Raw genomic sequence first — 24,771 nt, forward strand, 5'->3', positions numbered from 1 at the left:
AGGTGATTGGTATAACTTACCAAGGGAGATGTTCTAAACTTCCAATTACTTTGAAATAATTTAAAGGCAAGGAAAGCAACAAATAGGGAACTGCCACTTGGGCGACTGCCCTAAATGCAGATCAGTGGTGATTGATTGATTGATTGATTGATTGATTGATTGATTGATTGATTGATTGATTGATTGATTGATTGATTGATTGATTGATTGATTGATTGATTGATTGATTGATTGATTGATTGAAGTTATATTCCTATTTCAATTTAGCCTGAAGTCTGCGTTATTTTGTTTTAATAGCATGTATATCTGCAATGTTGAAAATTGAATGAGTTAGATGTATCAAATTAGAAATGTGTCCCAACCCCAGAGGTTCTCAAAAGGGAGAGGGAAGAATTATCGAATAAGAAGCTCAGTATTATCACTATTGGGGAGGGAAATTGAACCTCAAATGTCGGAACAGTTCAGCCCTTAACAGATCTGATCCAACCATTTACACAGGCAGTATGTCAATCATCAAAAATCTTGAAACACGAGGTTAGTAGCTGATTAACTCACCGGGGTAAGGCTCCTGGCAGCATGGGTAGTACTTCTCATGTCGCTCGGCGGGTACACTCAGAATGTCCCACTCTACACTAGGGTAGTACTCCCGTAGATCGATCCCAACCTCCACTTTGTTCTTTCCTCCCTTCTGGTTGATGTGCTTCAGGTCAATCTGTTTAAAGGAATAAAATACACATTAAAACAAAACTGTTAAAACATTAGTTTCAGAAATAATAATAATAATAATAATAATAATAATAATAATAATAATAATAATAATAATAATAATAATACGTCTTCAGAAAGCGTGCAGGCATTTTGATTTGACGCCATTTAGGCTATCTGCGCGTCGATTTCGACGTTCTGTCTTACGGCAAAATAAACTTGATATCTTTTGGGCGCTCTGTGGCTGAGGTTTATTTAATTTTGTAAACACTAAATGTGTCACCAGAGATTCTTTTCATGCCAATATCGTACGACAGAGAGTATCGAATGGACTATTTCCCGCCCTTAAAATATCCTTCTATCTCGGTCAGGTTTGAACCCGCAATGTTCGGTTCGGGAAGCCAATACGCTACCACTCATCCATAAAGGAAGCTTCCTAAAATAACCAGACAGAAAAATCATATAACGGAGGAACTCCTTGAAGGGGAATCGTTTATTAAATACTGAAATGTTCTCTTGAATTCCAACTTTATCTTCATATTGTGGTCTTTCCTACTTTTAAAGACACCATTCAAACTTATTCGTCTACTAATGCCATTCCGCACCATTTCTCCTCTGACAGCTCGGAACATACCACTTAATCGAGCAGCTCGTCTTCTTTCTCCCAGTTCTTCCCAGCCCAAACTATGCAACATTTTTGTAAAGCTACTCTTTTGTCGGAAATCACCCCGAACAAATCGAGCTGCTTTTCTTTGGATTTTTTCCAGTTTTTGAATCAGGTAATCCTGATGAGGGTCCCATACACTCGAACCATACTCTAGTTGGGGTCTTACCAGAGACTTATATGCCCTCTCCTTTACATCCTTACTACAACCCCTAAACACCCTCACAACCATGTGCAGAGATCTGTACCTTTTATACTATTATTTTTTCATTAGATTTTTCGGTTATTCGATTATGTTTTCCATTCGATTAATTTTTCGATTATTAATTTGAAATTTCATTAGGATGACTGGAACATTTGAATAGTGAATGCTTTCGAAATAATCGAATGAAAAGTAGTCCTAATATTGTCATCAACTCGCCAATCTCATTACAAGGAAATTAGAATGACCTAGGCCTATCTCCATTCCCTTACAGGAAGTGAGCGAGTACGACGGACGGTCTCTGGTAAGCTTTCCGAAAATAATATGAACCAATACTCCGCTCGTATGAATGAGTCATGCACTCTCAGATGCCGTTACTTAAATTGCATAGAATAATATATTGCCTCACGCACCCACGCGGTTACAGGAAGCGCAAGGATGTATAGTATGGACTACTTGTATGTTGGGTATTCAGCCTGAAGGCTGGCTTGATCCTCCGCAGCTCCACCAACAGCTGTCATAAATAGCCTAGGCGTCACTGAAGAGGCGTACTAGGGAAATGAGGAGTGAGGTATTTTCCCGTTGCTTTCCTCACCGAGCCAGCAGTTGCTATTACATATCAGTCTACCAGCCCACTGAAATGCATGCATTGACTACTTGGCTCACCAAATTTATCAAGTCTTAAAATTTCGTCAGAATTTTATCGAAAATATGGCTAAGTCGCCAGTCGTTATCTTAGAAATTCTGTCGTTAAATGACTTTAAAAGGACTCCAGAGCGCTAATGAAAATTAAAAATTCGTCAGAATTTTATCGAAGTCACTAGTCGCTATATGTCTTTTCACGAGAGTTTAATCCTGATGTAAACATGGTATGTGCACGCCTCCGCCAAAGAAAGAGTCGTGATTCGCTGAGCGTGTACTACCGACCTCCACCCCGTCAACGTCTCGTGTTCGAACGTACAGGGTAACTTCTGAATAAACGACTAAACGTGCATTCTGTTCACTTAGTTTATTGAACACATTCACAATGCACTGCCTACGGTCACCTCTGAGCGGTGTTCCTCTTTTGTACTTCACTACACGCGATAGTCCTACCTCTTGCTCCATTTCTCTCACTGCTGCACGACGACGAAGGCAACACAGCTATAATAAGAGACGACCCAATCCATCCCCGCCTCCCGCCAGCGACAAAGGAGTGGACAGAAAACCACCCTGCAGCTATTACTTAATGATTTAATTTACTAATTTTACAGGAGATGAGAGCGGAAGAGCGGTCCGCACTCTACCAAGAAACGTATAAATGTGTATATGATAACGATGTATGTATATATGTGCATATACTGTATAGTTACATGGACAAATGTGTGCCGCCAACACCGCAAAGAAGGGACGTCATCAGGCGAGAAGAAGAAGCCCCTTACCCCAAGTAAGGCTTGGCTATACTCCCCTTCTCCTTAAAGGAGATTTGGCACCAGGTACCGCTGGCTGCTGGACCAAGGGACTAACCTGTGGCCCAAAGCCCAGACACCAGCGGACCCGAGCCGCATCAGGCAGTGACAAGAAAAACTGATTCCCCATAATAATTGACAAAAGCTAGGAAAATGGTTATGATTGCATGACACATACTCCTAACTAACACAACCTCTGGACTTTTCCAGCCCACATCTTTGCATGTAGGCTCTTTCTCTTTTCTGCCTATTTGGTTTTTCCCTTACCCTTCAATACCATACCTTAACACTATCCAACCAATACAAACTCGCCTGGTAACGTGTCTAACATGGAAACAAGCAGATACTCCTTGTATCATTTCCCACTCTTCCCAGCTCTCTCTTTCTACTTAGAACTAATAGCATGTCGGAGGCCATGTAGATTGAGTCGATTGCCACGACGGAGGAGTGGGCTACGGGGGGCCCCCGTATAAAAAAAATCCACGCTGTACAGCTTGGGACTTTCCCTTACGACGAGAAGACTTACTGTATTACAGCACGCCTTGTGCCTTCATTTCTCGTTATTTAATCACTATGTTATATTTAAAAGCCAACAGCCGTAGCCGTGTTGAAACACCGGATCCCGTGAGATCTCCGAAGCAACATTGGGCGTGGTCAGGAGTTGGATGGGTTGCCACGCGCTGTTGGTCGGGGGTAAGGGAATGGAGGAGCGGAAAGGAACTGGCCACCCTCCCGCATGTAAACTCCGGCTCAGGAACACCTCTGCGGAGGTTCGGACCTGCCTTCGGGCAGAATAACCCTTACCTTACCTTTATATTTAAAATATATCTGTATATAACTTATACCAGTATGCATGACAACCATTTGATTACGTACCGTTCCACACTCTCTAAATGTAATAAACTAAAATAAAATAAAATTAATGCCATGTATTACTTTTCTTCGAGCTCGCATACAGTCGAGTGAGTGCGACGGTTGCTTCTCCAATCAACTATGTCTATGTCCACGTGCAAAGGCAACGTGCTCCGCCTATTTGTTTACATCAGGATTAAACTCTCGTGAAAAGACATATATAACTGAAATTCTATCGCTAAATGACATCAACAAGATTTCAGAGCGTTAACGATGATGATTATTATATTTTGTGATTGTTGTTCTTTCCCTAGACAAGAAAATGTGAAAATGGTCAATACAAATCAATAAGGGTTGAAAACAATGAAGGAAAAGGTAGTGGTGGTGGTGGTGGTGATTACTGTTTTAAGGGGGAGTACAACTGGGCAGCTATCCTCTACTAATACTAATCAGAGGGAAAAATGGTAGGTGTCTCACACTTCGAAAAATGAAGATATCGGGCAAAGAAAGACAAGGGTCACGAAGGCCGTGAAAATGAAAGACTCCCTAAAACTTGGAAACCGAATATCGTCGGGGCCGCAAAGAAACAAGTGTTTACGAAAAGTCAGTTAGGGTAAATGGACGTAAGGAGCCTGCCAGAATTTAGTGGAAGCAATGCTTGGACTCAGCTAAGGGCTCCGCGCTCGCCAACCCAAGCTCAATCAATCAATCAATCAATCAGTCAATCAATCAATCAATCAATCAATCAATCAATCACCACTGATATGCATTTAGGGGGTCACAAAGGTGGCAGATTGCCTATCAGTTGTTTATCTAGCCTTGTCTTGAATAATTTAAGAGCCCCTGGGGTTACTTTCAGTCACTTTTACAGCAGGCAGGGGATACTGTGGATGTAATTCTGCCACCCCAACCCGTAGGGGAAAATATTATTATTATTATTGCATACTAATGTACATAGATGAATTAAAAGGACAATTCGCATCTATATAGTTACTCTTTGCTATAGTCCACGATCGATCTTTCTCGTTTAGGACACATGGTTATATGGTATCTGTCACAGTGGTTATTACACAATGCACATACACATTCATTGTTTGGTTCATGAAACTTTTTGTTTTTACAAATTTTATGGTGAAAACCATGCACTGCCAATCTTGTAATTACATTTCTAAGTTCTTGATTTTCTTTTACCCATCTCCTGTCGATCATTGCATCTGTGCTATAGAAGTCCAGAGGGATTTCTTCGCGCTTCTTCTCTCTTGTCTGCATCAGTTTTGTCGCTTGCTCAGTAGATGGCAGGGATAGTTTGTAACGTAAGTCCTCGATGTAGAATGTTTCTCTTGCCAATTCGTAAACAAGCCTGGAAGGTGTTGTTCTTGCCACTCCAAGTGCTCTTTTCAGATATCGGGCTTTTACTTTCTCCATTGAGTTTAGGTCTGAAAAAGATAGGTTTTCCCATATCAATTCTAATCCGTAGGTCAGCATTGGCGATATTTTAGCATTAAATAAGATCATAGCCGTCTGGAGGGATAGACTGGTTATGTTCTTTATGTCATATATTCCTCTTATAGCAGCTGTTATTCTTTCCTTTACGTGTATCCTGAATGAATTGCGTGTTGTTTGTAGGGTGATTCCTAGATATTTATAGTAGTTTACTGTCTGCAGTTCCTTCCCTCCTAAAGTCATTTTATCCTCTGTTGCTAATCTTCCACCTTTCCGGAACACCATGTATTTTGTTTTGTTACTATTTATACTGAAGTCATTTTCTTCTGCCCAGTTATGTAAGTCATTTAGTGCTTCTTGTAATTCAAGTCTGTTTGAGGAACCTATGACCATGTCGTCTGCATACATATATAAAGATAATGAATTCGATTTTTTTTAAGATCTTCACGATATCTGCGGTGGCGATGTTGAATAGGGTGGGGCTGATGGGATCCCCCTGTAGAACCCCATTTGTCTGCAGGATCTCTCTTGAAGTTGTTATTCCGTCCTTTATTTGTATTCTGTTGTAGGTCAGTATATTTCTTATGGCTGTTGTAACTACATTTCCTCCGTTTGTCATGGATTCCATTTTTGCTACGAGTTTTGTCCTATTCAACAAATCAAAGGCTTTTGTGTAGTCGATAAAGACGGTTCTGAATTTGCCTTTTGGATGTCTCAGCGCTTGGTCAATGTCATTAAGAAGATTACATACGGCCTGTAAGGTGGACCTTCCTTCTCTAAAGCCAAATTGTTGGTCTGGAATCAATGGATCTATTGTCTCCGTGAGAAGTTTGTTGAGTAACTTTGTATAGATTTTAAATATGTTATTTTCAAGTGCTATACCACGGTAAGAATTCGGATTATTTGTATCCCCTGATCCCTTGTATAGGACTTTGATTGTCGACTTTCTCCAGCTATCTGGAATTTCTCCTGAGCTGAGGCATTTATTGAATAACTCTGTCCATATTTCAATTAACACTCCTGTTGATTCCTTTAACATCTCATTATAAATACCGTCTGGTCCTGCTGCCTTTTTGTTTTTTGTGTTTTTGATTATTGTTTCAACCTCTTCTGTTGTAATTTGGGAGGTCTTTTCCTCCTCATTCGGTGTCCTACTATCATGTGATTTGTTTGTCTGTCTTTTATTTAAAATTCGAGAGAAGTGGCATTCCCAACTTTCCATTTGGATTTCATCTGATGTTCTGGTGACCTTTCTTCTAAGTGCTCTGTAGGGGTCCTTGCGTGCTTCATCTGCTTCTCTTAGTGCTTCTTTTTCTATAAATTGTGATTTCTTGCTTTTCAAGAGCATCTTGTATTCCTTTCTCTTCCTAGCATATTCCTCTAGGTCATCTTTTACATTTTTGAGTCTTGCTTTGTGTAGGGCATCTAACGTTTTTCTTCGGTGTTGGTAGCACTCAGTGTCAAACCATGGTTTCGATTTCCTTATTTTGGCTGGTACCGTTGCTGCAATTATAGCATCTTGAATGGTAGTCATGGTGAGATTGATATCATTGTCTTTTAGGTGTCGCTTCGCGCTTTCTATAGCTTGTGTATTGTTTTGTAGTATTTCTAAGTTTATTTTCCTTGTTGTTTTATGTGAGTCAGGAAGTGTCTTTTCATCTATGTTTCTTACTAGTAGAAATCTGGTATGTATGGGGATATGTTTAGTGAGAGGTGTGTTTAAGGTATTCCATTTCCTTTTTTGGTTTTTAACTATGATCTTCTTTCCTCTATAAAAAACTAAGTCTATTGTGCTTGTTCCATTGTACGCTATATAGGTTATATCTTCGGCCTTATTGATGAGTTTAAAACCTTCCTCCTGTAGAATATTCAGTATAGTTGTTGTTTTGTTATTTGGTTTGTCAATTCTGCAGTTGAAATCTCCTGCAATAATTACGTTTTCTTCTGTTCTCACTTGTGATATAGCCCCTAATACCTGCTCCGCTGTATCTTCTATTGACGTGCCATATGTAATATACATCCCCACTACTGTAATGTCCGTGGATTTTACGATTGTCATGTTTTCTTCCTTTACTATCTCTTTAATTTTTCCTATGGTGTGTTTGAACATAAGGGATACACCTCCCTCCGGTCTGCCTAAAGCTTTTGGTTTAGCATAAGAGTGTGCTGTGTAGTATCCTGTGATGCCAAAAGGCTCCGTCAAAAAAAGTTTCTGTAGCTATTATTACATCTTGTCCTATCCAAATATAATCTGGTGCTGTATTTACAATACTCTTTAACCCTTCCACATTCCAAAGTAGTATATCCAATGTCTTGCCTGTCGTCTTCTGGAATTCTCTCGGAGTCTCGTCTTTATTGCTTACGAAATCGATAAGTGCGGTAGGTTACTCCATTTGGCCAGAATTCTGGGTCAAAGACTAGTTCCCGTTCTTCCATAGGTATGCCTATTTTAAACGCTTTGTTTGATCCTCGTGTGGGTAATTGTTCGCATTCGATTACTTTAGAGATGCCGTTGTTTGAGAGATGTTCTTTCAGATCTTCTTCTGTGATGTCATCCTTCAGTCTTCCCACGTACACCCATGCTGTCCTGGGTGCTGCTCTTAGTTTTCCTTTTTCTTTGCCTCCTGTGCCTTGTTGGGGGAGTCTTCTTGGTGATTCATATTGTCTTGTATCTCTTCTAGGAGAGGATAACCTGTGTTGGGCTGTTGCTGTAGGTTTTCCGAACTCAATCACACTCCTAGCATTTTCCGTGTTGTTGTTGGTATTCTTATGTTTTGTCCATTCTTCCTCCTTGTTGGTAATAGATGTTCTTTGCTTTAATCCCTCTGGGTCCTGTACTGGTTTATTCGAGACTTTTCCTAGTCCTGAAGCTAATATTTCTGCTTGTTGAAGTTGTGTTTCCAAGATAAGTGTCATTTTTTTCATCAACTCTTCACTCACTACTTCTAGTTTCTTTTTGATGTCGTCACATGTTTGTTTGTTTTCGAGTGTGGCTTGCCTGGCTTCATTGTTCTCTTGTATAGCAGAATTGAGCCCGTAGTTTTTTAGACGATGCCTACACGACCCGCACATCCACATGAGGGATCCATTATTTGATGATAGGGCCTTGAATTCCGTTACATTGACTGACGTGCATTTTCTGTGAAATCAGAGATTACATACTCCGTCGCAGCCAATAACACTATCTTCATTTGAGAATGCTGTATCGCATTTTACACATTTGTTTTCTCTTTGATTGTCTCCCATTGTCTGCTTGATCTTTACAAACTCAAGAGGGCTGTGTCTTTGAAGCCTAACCCAATATAAGGAGCGCACCCAGTTCTCGTCACAAAGTAAGATGGCTTCCCTTTCAAAACTGAACTGTGTGATGTTAATATTCAACTAATATTTACTATACCACACTTTTATTCTTGTGAATAACACTTCCTCGAATTAAAATTCACTCTAGGAATTGAACTGGACACTAATAACTTCACCAAAACACTACAGCACTGAGTTTATAAGGTTTCAACACGCACCAATTGACAACCACCGCCGTGGTATTTCATTTAACGGCTGGTGAATGAAAGAGACAGATGTGTATTATAATTAAACTATTTTGCTGTGTTCATAAAGCTAATATAATGCATTTTTCCCTTTGACAGTTATAATAATAGTGTGTGGCCTCCGAAGAGGCCTTGTGCATGTCACCGCGCAGCTCATCTCTCCTGCTGTCATCGCAGTCACCTGCTGTCCGGAGTCGTAAATTTTGAGACTGATTAGAATGTTAATTTAGCTACTAGTTTGTAGCCGTGAATTTTGATACTATTTGCTACTAACTTTAGCCCGTGAGTTTTAAGACGTAACCGACCAGCTTCCCTGGAGAGTCTGTATTTCAAGGACTACACCAGGCTAATAATAGCCACACGAAATTAGATTTATATTATATAGTAGTTAGTTAGTGGGTTAAAATGAGTTCCTGCAGTATGTCTATAATATAAACTGGACGTTACTGGATGTTAGTTACAGAGCACACTTACGGTCCATTTCTCCATAATTCTTAACTTTCGTAACTCTCTTTAGGTTTTCCTTTGATCTTCCCGCCCTTGATAGCAACCAGTCTATCTTTCGATTTAACTGTTGCCAGTTTCGGCACAGAGGTGGTAGTGGTGTTGATCATTGTTTTAAGAGGGAGTGCATTTGGGAAACCATCCTCTCTTAACACTAATCAGCCAAAAAAAAAATGACCGAGCTCGATAGCTGCAGTCGCTTAAGTGCGGCCAGTATCCAGTATTCGGGAGATAGTAGGTTCAAACCCCACTGTCGGCAGCCCTGAAAATGGTTTTCCGTGGTTTCCCATTTTCACACCAGGCAAATGCTGGGACTGTACCTGAATTAAGGCCACGTCCGCTTCCTTCCCACTCCTAGCCCTTCCCTTTCCCATCGTCGCCGTAAGACCTATCTGTGTCGGTGCGACGTAAAACAACTAGAAAAAAAAATGAAGAGAAGGGCCACGAACGAAGGACAACAACATTAAAGATTCCCCAGGCCTCGCAATCTTCATACCGTCGGAAAAGTCGGAGGAAAACAAGACTTGACCAAGGTAGGTCAGACAGGAAAGACGCCATTCAGGAGTTGGGCACAAATAAGTGGAAGCAACGGCAGACTCAGCTAGGACATCGTAGTTGCAAAACCACACTCCCAGGTTGAGAGCTCGTAAGTCACCTGTCATGACGCACAAAGGATGCTGTGGGTATGTTCTATTGTCCCCACTCATATGGGGTTCTTCATGCGAAAAATATCCTTCCACGTTAGTCATTCTCAATACATTACGGTATCTTTAAGTACAGATATTACCTTGACATGGCTGAGAGGAAAACATGGAAGTTTTACAGCATGCCATCTTGTCGCTCTTATCCAGCTGGCAGATCTCAGGGGAGCTACATCAACGCCAGGCACATCTGAACATTGGCAATAATTAACAGAGCATATGTGATGTCCGGAGCGTCGAACTCACAATAAAGGGGGTAAATAATTCCGTCATGAGCATGTTTGTAACGCTGACTCCCTCCGGGCCACTGTCTGGTCTGCTCCATTAGCCCGCACAGCCTGCCTGAGAGGGAAGCAAGAGACCCAATTAAGCCGTAGCTTCGGGCAGTTTGCGCACGTTCTACCGGGGGTCATGCGTTTGCTAATTCCAGGCTAAATTCAGAATTCAGTGCATACGAGCCATTTTAGGTTCATGAAAGCCTTCTACATTTATGTCGAAATTATTTATTTACTAGCTGTAGTACCCGACTCTGCTCGAGTAATTTTTCGATGTTTAAATTGAGAATATGTATTACCTGTTTACAGTAATTTTTGTAGATCTCTTTATTGACGTTGATTTATATTTTACGAACTCCTCGGTATATTTAATGTCATTGTTATGTGTTTAATTTAAAGTTTGATATTTTTCAGTTTCTCGTCAACCTTTGTACTTGAAGGAGCCTATTGTCTGGGAAGTAGTTGATCTTTTCAAATCTATATCTGTAAAATCGAAAGTAAGTTTGTCCGTTCGTTATACAAATTTAAACCCCTCCATTGATCAGTGTCAAAATTTGCACCAAGACTTATGGGACACTCGGACGGGTCGTGAAGATAGTTGTATCGTCAAAACCGAGCTCGAAAGCTGCAGTCGCTTAAGTGCGGCCAGTATCCAGTAATCGGGAGATAATGGGTTCGAGCCCCACTGTCGGCAGCCCTGAAGATGGTTTTCCGTGGTTTCCCATTTTCACACCAGGCAAATGCCGGGGCTGTACCTTAATTAAGGCCATAGCCGCTTCCTTCCACTTCCTATGCCTCTCCTACACCATCGTCGCCAAAAGACCTATTTGTGTCGGTGCGACGTAAAACAAATAGCAAAAAAAAATGTACAGTATATCGTCAAAGATTTAATAAAATTAAACTGATCATAATATATGTTATATATGGGTAAAAGAGAAGTGGATAATCCTGAACTTGTGAAGCACACATCTGATCTTTCAAAATCCCTCACACGACGAAGTCCATGGGTTCCAGGTCAGATACCGTGCAGCCTGTTCCTCAAGGCTCATTCTTACAATCCAGCCTCCGGGAAAACGTGCCGTCCAGTCAGCAGTGTACGGAAGTTGCATAATGAGGTGGGGCTTTGTCTTACATAAACCACTCTCGATAACCGGCGATTTTGTGTTTGAACTAGTGATGGGATATTCGATTCATTTTACTGAATCGATTTTTTTTATTCCGTTCACGTTACTGAATCCATACAGTGATGCGATTCACGGCACATTAGAGTCACCGTTCATATCGCATCATCGCATCTGTGTAGTGTATACTGATAAGACAGCAGCAACAACATTCAAAGCTTGCTGCTGCCATCTGGTCTTCATTCTATGAATTGCTTCCCTATACTTCAACTAGCTTTCAGATTCAGGTTTCTCCTGGCAGCCACCTCTTCGTATCAAATGTTGATGTTACAAAGCCTTTCCCCCACAGTGACAACTCCATTAAAATGAGTACTTTTGCATTCATCTCTTGGCACAGGCCAGAGTAAAGTGTAGCTTCCACCGAAGTCCCAGTCAACATCCATGGCTGTGACAGTATGGAAGCTTCTGGGGTATGGGTAGTGCTGAGTAATGACATTCAGAGCATCTGAGTGTTTTTTTTTAAATATATATTATACATTTTGGCATTTGGTCCGTAAGACCATGCTGCCAGCTCTGTACATTTAGAAAACAGGAAAGTCAACAACAAGTCTTTACAACATGGGACCGTTCATGTCATTGTGACTACATCTGAGTGTTATGAAAGGTGCTGCTCACAGGGTCAGTCGTGCTGCAATAGTACTTTCTGACCCAGTGAGGAAAGCAATGGCAAACTACCTCACTCCTCATCTTGCCTAGTACGTCTCATTTTGGTGCTGCCATTGGTTTTTGGGGTTTCCTTATAACCGCATAACCTTTGGTGGTGCTATTTGAGGATCCAACCAGCCTCTGGGCTGTTGACCTAACAGACAGACATAGAATTAGATGAAAAATATATATGTACGCACAATCATCAGTAATCTGCATTTAGAGCTGTCGTCCAGGTGGAGATTCCCTATCAATTATTTGCCTAGTCTTTTCTTAAATGATTTCTTTAACATGGAAATTTCATTCTATTCACGGTAAGTACACAATACAAAAGAAATTAGTTAAAAATGAAAAGCAGGAAACATGCTTCCTCATCTTTTTCCCAGCACGTTTCTTCACCTTTTCCTTGTTTACTCTCTCCACAGCCATGATAAGTGTTTATAAGCGAAGACAACTCGTTAGTTTTAGGTCCGTGATACAGTTTAATTAGTTGACATGTACGGCACTGTCTCACAGAAGGTCTTCTACCTAAACTCACGTGGTCATGATGTAAACTACACGTTTGAAGCTCTGACAAAACAGGATCTTGAGTCCACTCACGAGGCACCTTATCCCAAATCTTCTTTACAGCATTCGCAGCTACATTAACCAAAAATGCCTTTGGTAATGCATTTAACTCTTCTTCAGTAAAAGTGTTTAGTTTCTTTTTGCATGCATAAAACTTTACGATCGCCTTTTCAACTGCGTTACACTTAGTATCTGTTAGAAATGACATGATGTCTTTACTCTACTAATGTTTCTTTTACACTAAGGTTATTTCGACACTGCAGTTTACATATGTTGTTCACTTCCCGGCATGCACTGCAACACAACCAATCAAAGAGCATGCATACATGTTGTAGAGACTGTTTACTTGTTTCTCTACTATGCTCTTTCGGAAGAGATTTAAATGATGGGCACCCCAATTCATGCATGTCGATAATTTCACACGATGATGGTAGAAAATCACGCAACCATTATTTCTTATCACAACCCTTTAAAAGAACAAGATCTGCTCTTGACAAATGTGCATTCGTCATTAAAGGTAGAAAACGATAAGGTATTCCTTTTTCTTCCCACTTCAAACCTAAATTGTTTTCAATCCACTGAGTCTGCTTTATATCTTCATCTGTTTGCAAACAGTAAGGGAACGGTGGACTAAATACTAAACTAACAAGTTTTGGTGCCCACAACACACTGCAATCTAACACAGCCACCTCTTTAAACACAAATTTGTTTCCGTTTACTTTAAAGCCTTGCACATCAACTATTAATGTTTTCGTCATGTTTGCACTCCACTCTCTATCACTGTTTCTCGAAGACTAAAGCTTTTAGTCAACGAACGGGTTTAAACATGCACAATAACGTCATCACTGCAGCACATGCAAACTCTTGTTTTTATGATGCATACTTATTGCATTCCTTTACACCAACTTACTCTTAAGAAAACGGACAAGTCTAAACATGCATGATGACGTCATCACTGCAGCACGTGCTTACTCTAGCTCCCCCGATGTATGATTAAACTTGTTCGAATTTACCGCCACCACATTTCAACTAAAGAGTGCAACACCGAGGTAGGCGATGTAAGATAGCGGTAACTGTGTTGAATAAAGATGGCTGTTTGTCAAAAAGATTTTTTTCAAATTATCCGCTACTACATAGAGTGCGACACTGCGCTCTCTTGTTTAAAGATAGTGGATGACAAAAAGCACGTGGGTTTGTAAAGCACGTAGAATTTACTACCACCACAAAGAGGGCAGCACGGTGCTCTCTAGATTAAAGATGGCGGATGACAACTGTTAGAAAAAAGCATCTAGATTTTAAATTGCTCGCTACTACGATAAAGATAGCAGCACGGTGCTCAAAGATGGCTGCTTGTCAAAAAGGAATTTTTTCAAAATATCCGCTACCACATTTCAACTAAAGAGTGCAGCACTGAGGTTTGCGATGCAAGATGGTGAGTGACAGCTTGTCAAATAAATTTTTTCAAATAATCCGCCTCAAAGGTAAGTAGCTAAAAAGGGCAGCACTAAGGTTAGCAATGAAAGATGGTGGATGACAGCTGTGACGTAAAAATTACCCGCAAGATAGCAGCACGATGCTCTTTTCATTAAAGATGACAGCTTGTCAAATATAATTTTTCAAATTAACCGCCGCAAAAGTAAGTAGCTAAAGAGGGCAGCACTGTTCTCTCTGGATTAAAGATGGTTGCTTGTCAAAAAGAATTTTTCAAATTATCCGCCACCACAAAGAGGGCAGCACGGAGCTCTCTTGATTAAAGATGGTGGATGACAGCTGAAGAGCACATAGAATTTGTTTCCAAACAAGAGTACGTGGAATTTGCCGCCACCACATTCCAAATAAAGAGTGCAGCACGGTGCTCTGTTGATTAAAGATGGCGGATGACAGCTGTCGAAAAAGCACGTTGATTTGTTTCCAAATAACAGCACGTGGAATTTGCTGCCACCACATTTCAACTAAAGAGTGCAGCACTGTTCTCTCTGGATTAAAGATGGCGGTTGACAGCTGTCAGAAAAGCACATGGGTTTGTAAAGCACGTAGAATTTACCGCCACCACATTTCAAAGGTATGTAGCTAAAGAAGGCAGCACGGTGCTCTCTAGATTAAAGATGGCGGATGATAGCTGTCAAAAAAGCGCATAGGTTTGTTTCCAAACAAGAGAATGTAGAATTTTTATAATTGCCGCCACCACATTTCAAAGGTATCTAGCTAAAGAGTGCAGCACTGAGGTTTGCGATGCAAGATGGCGGATGACAGCTGTCAGAAAAAAGCACGTGAGTTTGTTTCCAAGCAAGAGCACGTGGAATTTACCGTCACCACAAAGAAGGCAACACTGTGCTCAAAGATGGCTGCTGTCACGTGGAATTGTCTGCCACCACATTTCAAAGGTAAGTAGCTAAAGAGGGCAGCACTGTGCTCTATGGAATAAAGATGGCGGATGACAGCTGTCAAAAAAGCACGTGGATTTGTTTATCTCGCGCTAGTGAGGTTAAGTTGGAAGCACTAAGGTTTAGGCCCGCCAAAATGGCAGCACTTCCGATGACAGGTGACGAATTTGCAGCTACTGCGATAAAGAGGGCAGCACGGTGCTCTGTAGTTTAAAGATGGTGGATGACAGCTGTCAAAAAAGCAGGTGGCTGTCAAAAAACACGTGGATTTGTTTATCTCGCGCTAGTTAGGTTAAGTTGGTACTACTGAGGTTTAGGCCTGTCAAGATGGCAGTACTGAGGTTAGCGATACGTTGTTGTCTGTCAAAAAGCACGTGGCTGTCAAAAAACACGTGGATTTGTTTACCTCGCGCTAGTTAGGTTAAGTTGGTACTACTGAGGTTTAGGCCCGTCAAGATGGCAGTACTGAGGTTAGCGATGCGTTGTTGTCTGTCAAAAAGCACGTGGCTGTCAAAAACACGTGGATTTGTTTACCTCGCGCTAGTTAGGTTAAGTTGGTACTACTGAGGTTTAGGCCCGTCAAGATGGCAGTACTGAGGTTAGCGATGCGTTGTTGTCTGTCAAAAAGCACGTGGCTGTCAAAAAACACGTGGCTTTGTTTACCTCGCGCTAGTTAGGTTAAGTTGGTACCACTGAGGTTTAGGCCCGTCAAGATGGCAGCAGTGAGGTTAGCGATGCGTTGTTGTCGATGACAGCTGTCAAAAACCACGTGGCTTTGTTTACAAATTCAAATCTCGCGCCAAAATTCAAATTTCCCGCCAAAATTCAAAATTCCCGCCAAAATTCAAATTTCCCGCGGGAGGAGGAGGCCGCAGAATCCGCCTATTATACTACTTAGGGACTAGGAAGGAAGCAGTCGTGGCCTTAATTAAGGTTCATTCCGCAGCATTTGCCTGATGTGAAAATGGGAAACCACGGAAAGCCATCTCCAAGCCTGCCAACAGTGGGGTTCGATCCCACTATCTGCCGAGAGTTGCTATAGTAGCCCCTGTATATAAAGGAAAGGGCGATAGGCATAAAGCTGAAAATTACAGGCCAGTCAGTTTGACATGCATTGTATGTAAGCTTTGGGAAAGCATTCTTTCTGATTATATTAGACATGTTTGCGAAATTAATAACTGGTTCGATAGAAGGCAATGTGGGTTTAGGAAAGGTTATTCCACTGAAGCTCAGCTTGTAGAATTTCAGCGAGACATAGCAAATATCCTGGATTCAGGAAGCCAAATGGACTGCATTGCGATTGACCTGTCTACGGCATTTGATAGGGTATATCATGGAAGACTACTGGCAAAAATGAGTGCTACTGGACTAGAAAAAAGAGTGACCGAATGGGTGGCTATATTTCTAGAAAATAGAACTCAGAGAATTAGAGTAGGCGAAGCTTTATCTGATCCTGTAATAATTAAGAGGGTTAAAATTCAGGCTGTGAGTTTCACAAATAGGGAAAAGTCCTCTCATTTTTAATTACCGCGTTGATGGGGTGAAAGTTCCTTTTGGGGATCATTGTAAGTAAGTTACGTAGGTGTTAATATAAGAAAACACCTTCATTGGGGTAATCACATAAATATGATTGTTAATAAAGGTTAGAGGAGAGTACCGGTGTTCGTTAGTAGGCGGTTCGAGTCCTGTGTACGACGAATATTTTCATTGCGTTGTTGATGTTCGTGAGAGTCGTGTTGTTGACGACAAATCTAAATCATGATCAGTTCTCATATTGCAGGTACTCAGCTATGTTTGTTTTTTAAGGAGCTCTTAAAAGAGCTATTTGCAATAAAGTGAGATTGTACCGACAGCGGTGCGATGGGCTTATGCATGGCCATTCGATTAATGAAGCAAATGTTCAAAATGACCACCTGCTTCGTTAATGCACATCTGAGCACGGTGGAGGAGAGACATTCTTGCTTGCTGCAACATATGTGGTGGAATCTGCCTGCAGGCTTCCGTGATGAGCCGCCGTAAATGATTCGGGCTCTCAGGCTCCTGCTCATAGACTCTTTCCTTTAAATAACCCCAGAGGAAAAAGTCGAGTGGAGTAAGGTCAGGTGATCTAGCCGGCCATGTGACCGGACCCCCTCGTCCAATCCATCGTCCAGGATATGTCCTATGCAAGTGGTTCCGTACTGCCAACGACCAGTGTGGGGAGATCCATCCTGATGGAACCACATCCGTAACCGTGTCATAAGGGGCACATCCTCCAATAAGAGTGGGAGGTACTCACGAAGGAACTCTAGATAGCGTTGTCCCGTGAGGTTTCCTTCGAAGAAATATGGTCCAATTATCTTGCCACCTAGTATCCCGCACCACACGTTGACGCCCCATTGTACCTGAAATCGAGCTCCCCTGATCCAGTGAGGATTTTCAACACTTCAGTAATGGAAGTTGTGACGATTAACAGTTCCGTTGTTGTGAAATCTGGATTCATCACTAAAGAGAATGTCCATTAAGAAATTCGCATCAGCTTCAACTCTTTGTAATATCCATTGCGAAAATTCTATCCGTTTTGGAAAGTCATCTCCTGGTGCAGCTGTTGATGGAAAGGGTGGAATTTATGGCGGTGCAATATTCGCAGTACAGATACATGACTGATGTTCAGTTCATTTCCTATGGCCCGTGAGCTTGTGTGCGGGTTGTATGCAATTGCATTTTGAACAACTTCGTCGTTATTTCCAGACGTCACTGGAGCATCCCGAACGGAGGGTAATGTATGAAATGACCCCGTTGCACGCAACCGTCTTTCAACACGTCGAAATGTATCTGCAGTTGGCAGCCTTCGTCCAGGAAATCGTTCTTGATACAAGCGTCTGGTTTCCCGTGCATTTTGCCTTGCTTCTCCATAAAGTAGTACCATATTCACATAATCATCCCGTGAATACATAATGTTTGCTTTCGTGCTAACCGTACAGTACGTGCTCACACGTTGCTGCTAGGATTACAATATGCTGTTTCATGTGCCCTACGTACGAAGTGTAGACCGCTGTTAGTTGGTCTTCGAGTCGAACGTGCGCAGTTGCTTGGTTGAATGGGTGGATCAGAATGTTGACAACACGTGCACTGCGCTTCATTCCCTGTAGTCGTTTGCCATATGGAAGTCGCATGTTATTATTCCTTTCGTATGTATGCTTTCTTTGTAAAGGTGGCAAATTACTTTTGAGACTTAAGAACGTTAAATATTTATTACGAATGGCCTTACAAGTATAATATAAAAATAAAGTTGAAAAGCTCGTAACTAGATTCGAACTCTAAATGCCTGCTAACATACCGTATGCTCGCTGCGATTGGTGCCACGTAGCCATTGCAGGCGACAAATAATTGGTCTCGTAGCTCTGTACTAATGGAATTACCTAGGCTATCGCTTCGATACTGATCGTTGATGTTAAAAGTTCTGAACTCGAATGTGCAAACACCACAGTGAACTAAAGAATCGCGTCTCTCTTACGCCCAGATAGTTGCAACCATTTTCTACGCGTTACTTGGTTGAATGAGTCCAGCGTTATGTTTCAGGTGGTATTCACAATATGTGGCGATATTTATTATACCTGTTTATTATAACTTCCGTAGAAGAATATCGGAGACTTCAGAAAGGTCTTCGTAAACGATGCCTAGGCGAATACGAAATGACATTAAAAAATGCATGACTCAAGAATGGTTGGAACCCTTCCTGCTTCAAGTAACCTATCGACGTACGTCTTCCATACGTAATTCCGCGGAGCTATTTGCAACGTACAAGCGCCATGCTTGTAACTATGTATTCATGACGTGAGCGGAAGTTCCCGCTTCGACAAGTTACTGATGAGTTACAGCCTTATGGTCCCGTTTTATGCCTTTTTTGATCGCTCTAAGGGTAGTAATTACATGGCGTAAGCTATCACATCTGCTGTACAGCATTTGCGTGCCACAGATTATAAACTACAGTGCAAAACACGTTTCTATCAATTTCGATGTGATGAGACTGTACAAAATGGTGGTGCATTGACATGTCTGTAATTGGTCTTACCCTATCACGTTTTCTATGATACCACGACCGCCCTTTCTATCAAAAGAAAATGGCCTCTTGGAGCAATCAGGTGCGCAATTCTCTACCGACAGCTACAGGCGTGTTTATGGTTTGTACAGTATAGTAACATTTCGTAAAAATTAGTAGAGTATTGGACACCGCTCTACATAAAATGGTACAGTGTTTTTGAGATGGACCTCACTTACTGCCTCTTGTACCATTTTTCCATTGTGCGGAGAAGTCTACATCGGGTTAACTGCACATAACATTGCTGTAAGGTGTTGCGCAAGATGGGACTAAGAGGCATTTACGTCCTAGCTGGTTGCATATATCATCATCATCATCATCATCTGTTTACCCTCCAGGTTCGGTTTTTCCCTCGGACTCAGCGAGGGATCCCACCTCTACCGCCTCAAGGGCAGTGTCCTGGAGCTTCAGACTCTTGGTCGGGGGATACAACTGGGGAGTGTGACCAGTACCTCGCCCAGGCGGCCTCACCTGCTATGCTGAACAGGGGCCGTGTGGAGGGATGGGAAGATTGGAAGGGATAGGCAAGGAAGAGGGAAGGAAGCGGCCGTGGCCTTAAGTTAGGTACCATCCCGGCATTCGCCTGGAGGAGAAGTGGGAAACCACGGAAAACCACTTCCAGGATGGCTGAGGTGGGAATCGAACCCACATCTACTCAGTCGACCTCCCGAGGCTGAGTGGACCCCGTTCCAGCCCTCGTACCACTTTTCAAATTTCGTGGCAGAGCCGGGAATCGAACCCGGGCCTCCGGGGTGGCAGCTAATCACGCTAACCACTACACCACAGAGGCGGACTGGTTGCATATATTCGGGAAAAAATTGGGGCAGCTGTACCACCCGGTAGATCGACATACCAAAGTATATACATGTTTACAATATTGCAGACCTTCATTTACAGATTAACTGCTGCTAAACGGTACGTCATATCGACAAAGGATTGTACCATTAGACGCCGTATTTAGCGGTCTAAATGGCCTAGTCCTATGATATTTTCTCGCATCTCATCTATTCCTGTGTCAGATTGAGTTAGAAACGTTAAATAGCGTGACATTTGTGTAAGATTATCTCACAATGAATTACTTTTCAGATAATAATGTGACAGCATTTGGCTCACATATGGCTACTGGGTGGGCCAATGTTCGTGTAGAGTTTGATGATTCTACCTTTCCTGTAATTGAAAGTATGAATTATGCATGTAAAAATTCCAAATTTACTTAAAATCGAAAAATAACGACAAATCTAACGTATAAGGGATACAGATATGACAAGTCATAAGACCAAGGCCAAGGTTGTAGATCACTCCATATTGAACGGAGATTGTGCCATCCGTTATGTGATAGGACTTCTCGTTTATCCCACAAAATACCTCGAAACGGTCTGCACCATCATTAAAATTGTCTCCGTATTTCGAAATTCTTCGGGTAAGAATTTAAAGATATTGGAAGTTTTCCGTCCGTTACAGGTTAAAACGTATATTTTTGCCAAATTTAAATTTTCTTGCTCGTGTGGAAGATTATGCCGCAATCTAGATTTTGGGCGAGGGGGGTAAAAATTAGGACTTTCAGGAAACTAAACCAAAAAATATGCAGATGGTCATTATTACTCCTTACACGGGTAGCTGTACGAAAATTTCGCCAAAACAGTCAATGTATAGACACATAGTCGTAACGATTTTGTTTATATAGATAGATAAGGCATCTGCTCCACGTACAACACCTTTTGGGCTATGTCTGCTGGACTTTACCTGCAAAACCGACCGTTCAAGACATCTCACTTATAAATCCTCCTGACGAAAAATTATCATGAGAAAAAAGTTTTAGAAATGGATTTCCATTAAAAATTGTACATTTCCATTAATTCCGGATGTGCATATTTTGAGGGAGTGAAAAATTATGGTTTCGGTTTCAGATAAACCCCCAGTAAATTTAGGTATTCAGAAAGAATATTGGCCCTAAAACCTTCCCGAGGACATGTGAATTCTAAATATCAAGTTTGGTAGAAATATATTCAGTAGTTTTCAAGTTATAAGAATCCAAACAAACAGACAGACACCAAAGCTAATAAATATGCAGATGTTCATTATTACACGTGAAACGGATAACTGTACGGAAATTCCGAGAAAATAGTCAATGTACAGACACACGGCCGTTACGATAATATTTATATACTGTAGATGACAGATAAGCATGGGCACGTTTGTAAGTGCAGACCTTCATTTCGAAATGTACTGCTCCTAAATGGTAGATCATATCAACAAACGGTTTGCACCCTGGAACGTCCTTTTTACCGCTCTACATGTTTGGTCCTCAAATATTTTCTCGTATCTCCCATATTAATAGGTTCGATCGAGTTACTATATTTGAATGGGATGAAATTTGTTTACATTTTTAACATTTTACATTACTTTTCACATATTTATGTAAAAGCTAGAATCAAGAAATTTGGTTCGCATATAGCCATTGGTCCTGTCAATGTGCGTGCCAGATTCGATGAATCTATCTTTCCTATAAGTGTGTCAAACTCTGTAATATATGTGTAAAAAGTACAACATTTACGAACAATCGAAAAATGCATCCAACTCTAACGTATAAGGGAGAGAGAGAGAGAGAGAGAGAGAGAGAGAGAGAGAGACGATAAAAGTCACAGGACCAAAGTTGAATGAAGATTATGCCATCCGTTTTGTGATATGACTTACCGTTTAGCCGCGAAATACCTCGAAATACCTCGAAACGAAGGTTTGCACCGTCGTTAAAATTGCCTCCATATTTCGATATTCTTCGGGAATAAAAGTGAAAAATTTAAAGATCTAGGAAGTTTGCCGTATGTTACCGGCTAAAACGTACAATTTTGCCTAATTTCACTTCTCCAGCTCGTGTGACAGATTGTGAGGCAATCTTGGTTTTGGGCGCGGGGGGTAAAATTTAGGACTTTCAGGAAACTATAGCAGAAAAACATGCAGGTGGTCATTATTACCCCTTAAACGGAAAGCTGTTTCGCCAAAATAATCAATGCACAGACACACGGTCGTTACGATTTGATTTATATAGATAGATAAGGAATCTGCTCTACGTACAGCACCTTTTGGGCTATGTCCGCTGGACTTAGCGTGGAAAATCGACCCTTCATGATATCTACCTTATTAAGCCTCCTGTCGAAGAAATGCACATGAGAAAAAAGTTTTACAAAATAATGGATTTCCATCAAGTTTAGTCGATTTCCTGTCAGGTTGGTCTTGTACTGTATATATTATGAGAGAGTAAAATCACCATTTCGGTTCCCTATAAACCCCCAGTCCATTCCGAGAATTTGAAATGGTATTGACAAAACCTACGTTTGGACAGGTGGATGCTAAATATACAGTTTGGTTCAAATATCTTCAGTAGTTTTCAAGTTATAAAAAATATGCTTTACACGTACCCGCTCTTGAGTTAAATCCGGTGGGACTTGTACCGAAAAGCGGACCCTTAATGATATCTCCTTTATTAATCTTCGTATCGAAATGATGCACATGAGAAAAAAAAGTTTAGAAATTAATTTCCACTAAGGCAGGTAGATTTCCATTAAGTTTGGTTCTGTATATTTTGTGGGAGTGCAAAATCACGGTTTCGGTTTCGTATAAACCCCCAGTCAGTTCAAGGATTTGGAAACAATATTTGCCATAAAACCTACCCAAGAAGTGGATTCTAAATATGAAATTTGGTGGAAATATATTCCGTAGTTTTCATGTTATAGACAAACAGACACCAAAGCTAAAAATATGCAAATGGTCATTATTACACCTAAAACGGATAACTGTACGGAAATTTTGCCAAAATAGTCAATGTACAGACACACGGTCGTTACGATCTTATTTATATAGATTACATTTTAGGCCTTTCCCTAAACTACCATTTCACCCAGCCTGATTAAAATTATAGTCTATGTTGTAGTGCCTTATTCTCCGACGTTGCATACCGATTTTCATTCATTTCTGTTCATCCATTCTATCATGATGCACGTACATACATACATACATATATACATACATACATAAATACATACATACATATAGACAGACAGAGATGGCGGAAAATAAAAAATTGCATTTCCTTCTTACTGTAGACATGATCTATACAGAAATACCATTCATTTTTTTAATTCTGAGCAATGTACAGTAAAAAATTTGATTTTATGTACATAGATAGAACCGCACTCTTAATCGAAACTTGAGACCAACAGATTTAGGTGAAATTCGAATCGCCAAAACATTACCTTACTTAATTAAAAGCTCAAGTGGATCTATCTTGATTCAAACTGTGTCTTAAATCACTAAGAGTGGTTAGCCTGTTGCTCCGGAAATTTATCTGATAGGCCTACTCATTTCTGATGTAGGCTGAGTGAGCCCCCGGTCCATGCTCCTCTACGAAAGTAAATGTTAAGTGTTGAAATTTCTCAATTTCCTGACGGGAGCCTAATCCACCTTCTTCCAGCTGAACCAAGTGCGCTTTCAACAGCTCTAGCTTAAGTGAGGAGCAAGCCAAATTTTCACTATCACAGCGACTCCATTTAAGTGTCCGGCTCCATGGCTAAATGGTTAGCGTGCTGGCCTTTGGCCACAGGGATCCCGGGTTCGATTCCCGATAGTGTGGGGAATTTTAACCACCATTGGTTAATTTCGCTGGCACGAAGGCTGGTTGTATGTGTCGTCTTCATCATTATTTCATCATCACGACGCGCAGGTCACCTACGGGAGCCAAAGCAAAAGACCTGCACCTGGTGAGCCGAACATGTCCTCGGACACTTCCGGCATTAAAAGCCGTACGCCATTTCATTTCCAATTTAAGTCCCTGTTGCAATGACTGCTGTGGACGGAGAACGTCAATGACCACTTTATAGCTGCCTCAGTGGAGTGAGTCCGTTTTATTGTCAGCAGATTGAAGCTGAGTAAGACGAATTTTATAACCGCAGTAAGGTACGCGAATCTCTCTCTCAATGATATATATGTTGGCTGCAATAGAACCCTGAAAGTATGCCTCGTAAGGGATCGAAAAATAAACCTGAGCAATTAATCTTTCGAGAATTAGCGATAGGGATGGTAGATGTTAGTATTTTAAAGAACTTGGTATTTTAAACTTTAAATTTGTTGTGTTTTACGATAGAAGTAACATTTTCAAATGAAGAAATATATGTTAAAATATCAACGTTACTTTTTTTTTAGATTTTCAAATTGAAATTCAAGACAATAACTCAAGGAATGTATAAAATGCAAGTGAAATTGTGGATATTAAGGAACATGTAAATTGATATCGACCTGATCATTCAAAAAATATATCTATATATATTTAGAAATCAGTATTCAAAGTAATAAAAATGTTATTTGAACACACCAAATTAAGAGTTTATATAAAATTATTTCTGTTTTATGTTCACTGTTTGTAGCCTGACATACATTGAAAATACGTGATTTGATGCCACTGAACCACTCACTGTAAGTTTAACAAACAACAAATTTCACATTTTTTCTTTTATCGGTTTCGTCTGTCTGCGACAGTAAAATTGTACTTGCTGAATAATACAACCTCTGAATACACATTTA

General features: G+C 40.9%; 1 protein-coding gene across 1 annotated transcript in view; it reads right to left on the minus strand.

The window, feature by feature from the left end:
* nAChRalpha2 (nicotinic acetylcholine receptor alpha2) overlaps positions 1-24,771 on the minus strand; it is a 687,424-nt gene that overhangs the window by 92,275 nt on the left and 570,378 nt on the right. The window contains exon 5 of the mRNA XM_067137204.2: positions 556-712. Coding sequence (XP_066993305.1) covers positions 556-712 — 157 coding nt within the window. The remainder of the gene's footprint in view (positions 1-555; positions 713-24,771) is intronic.

This window comes from Anabrus simplex, chromosome 1 (genome assembly GCF_040414725.1).
Source record: "Anabrus simplex isolate iqAnaSimp1 chromosome 1, ASM4041472v1, whole genome shotgun sequence".
Taxonomy (NCBI): Eukaryota; Metazoa; Arthropoda; class Insecta; order Orthoptera; family Tettigoniidae; genus Anabrus; species Anabrus simplex.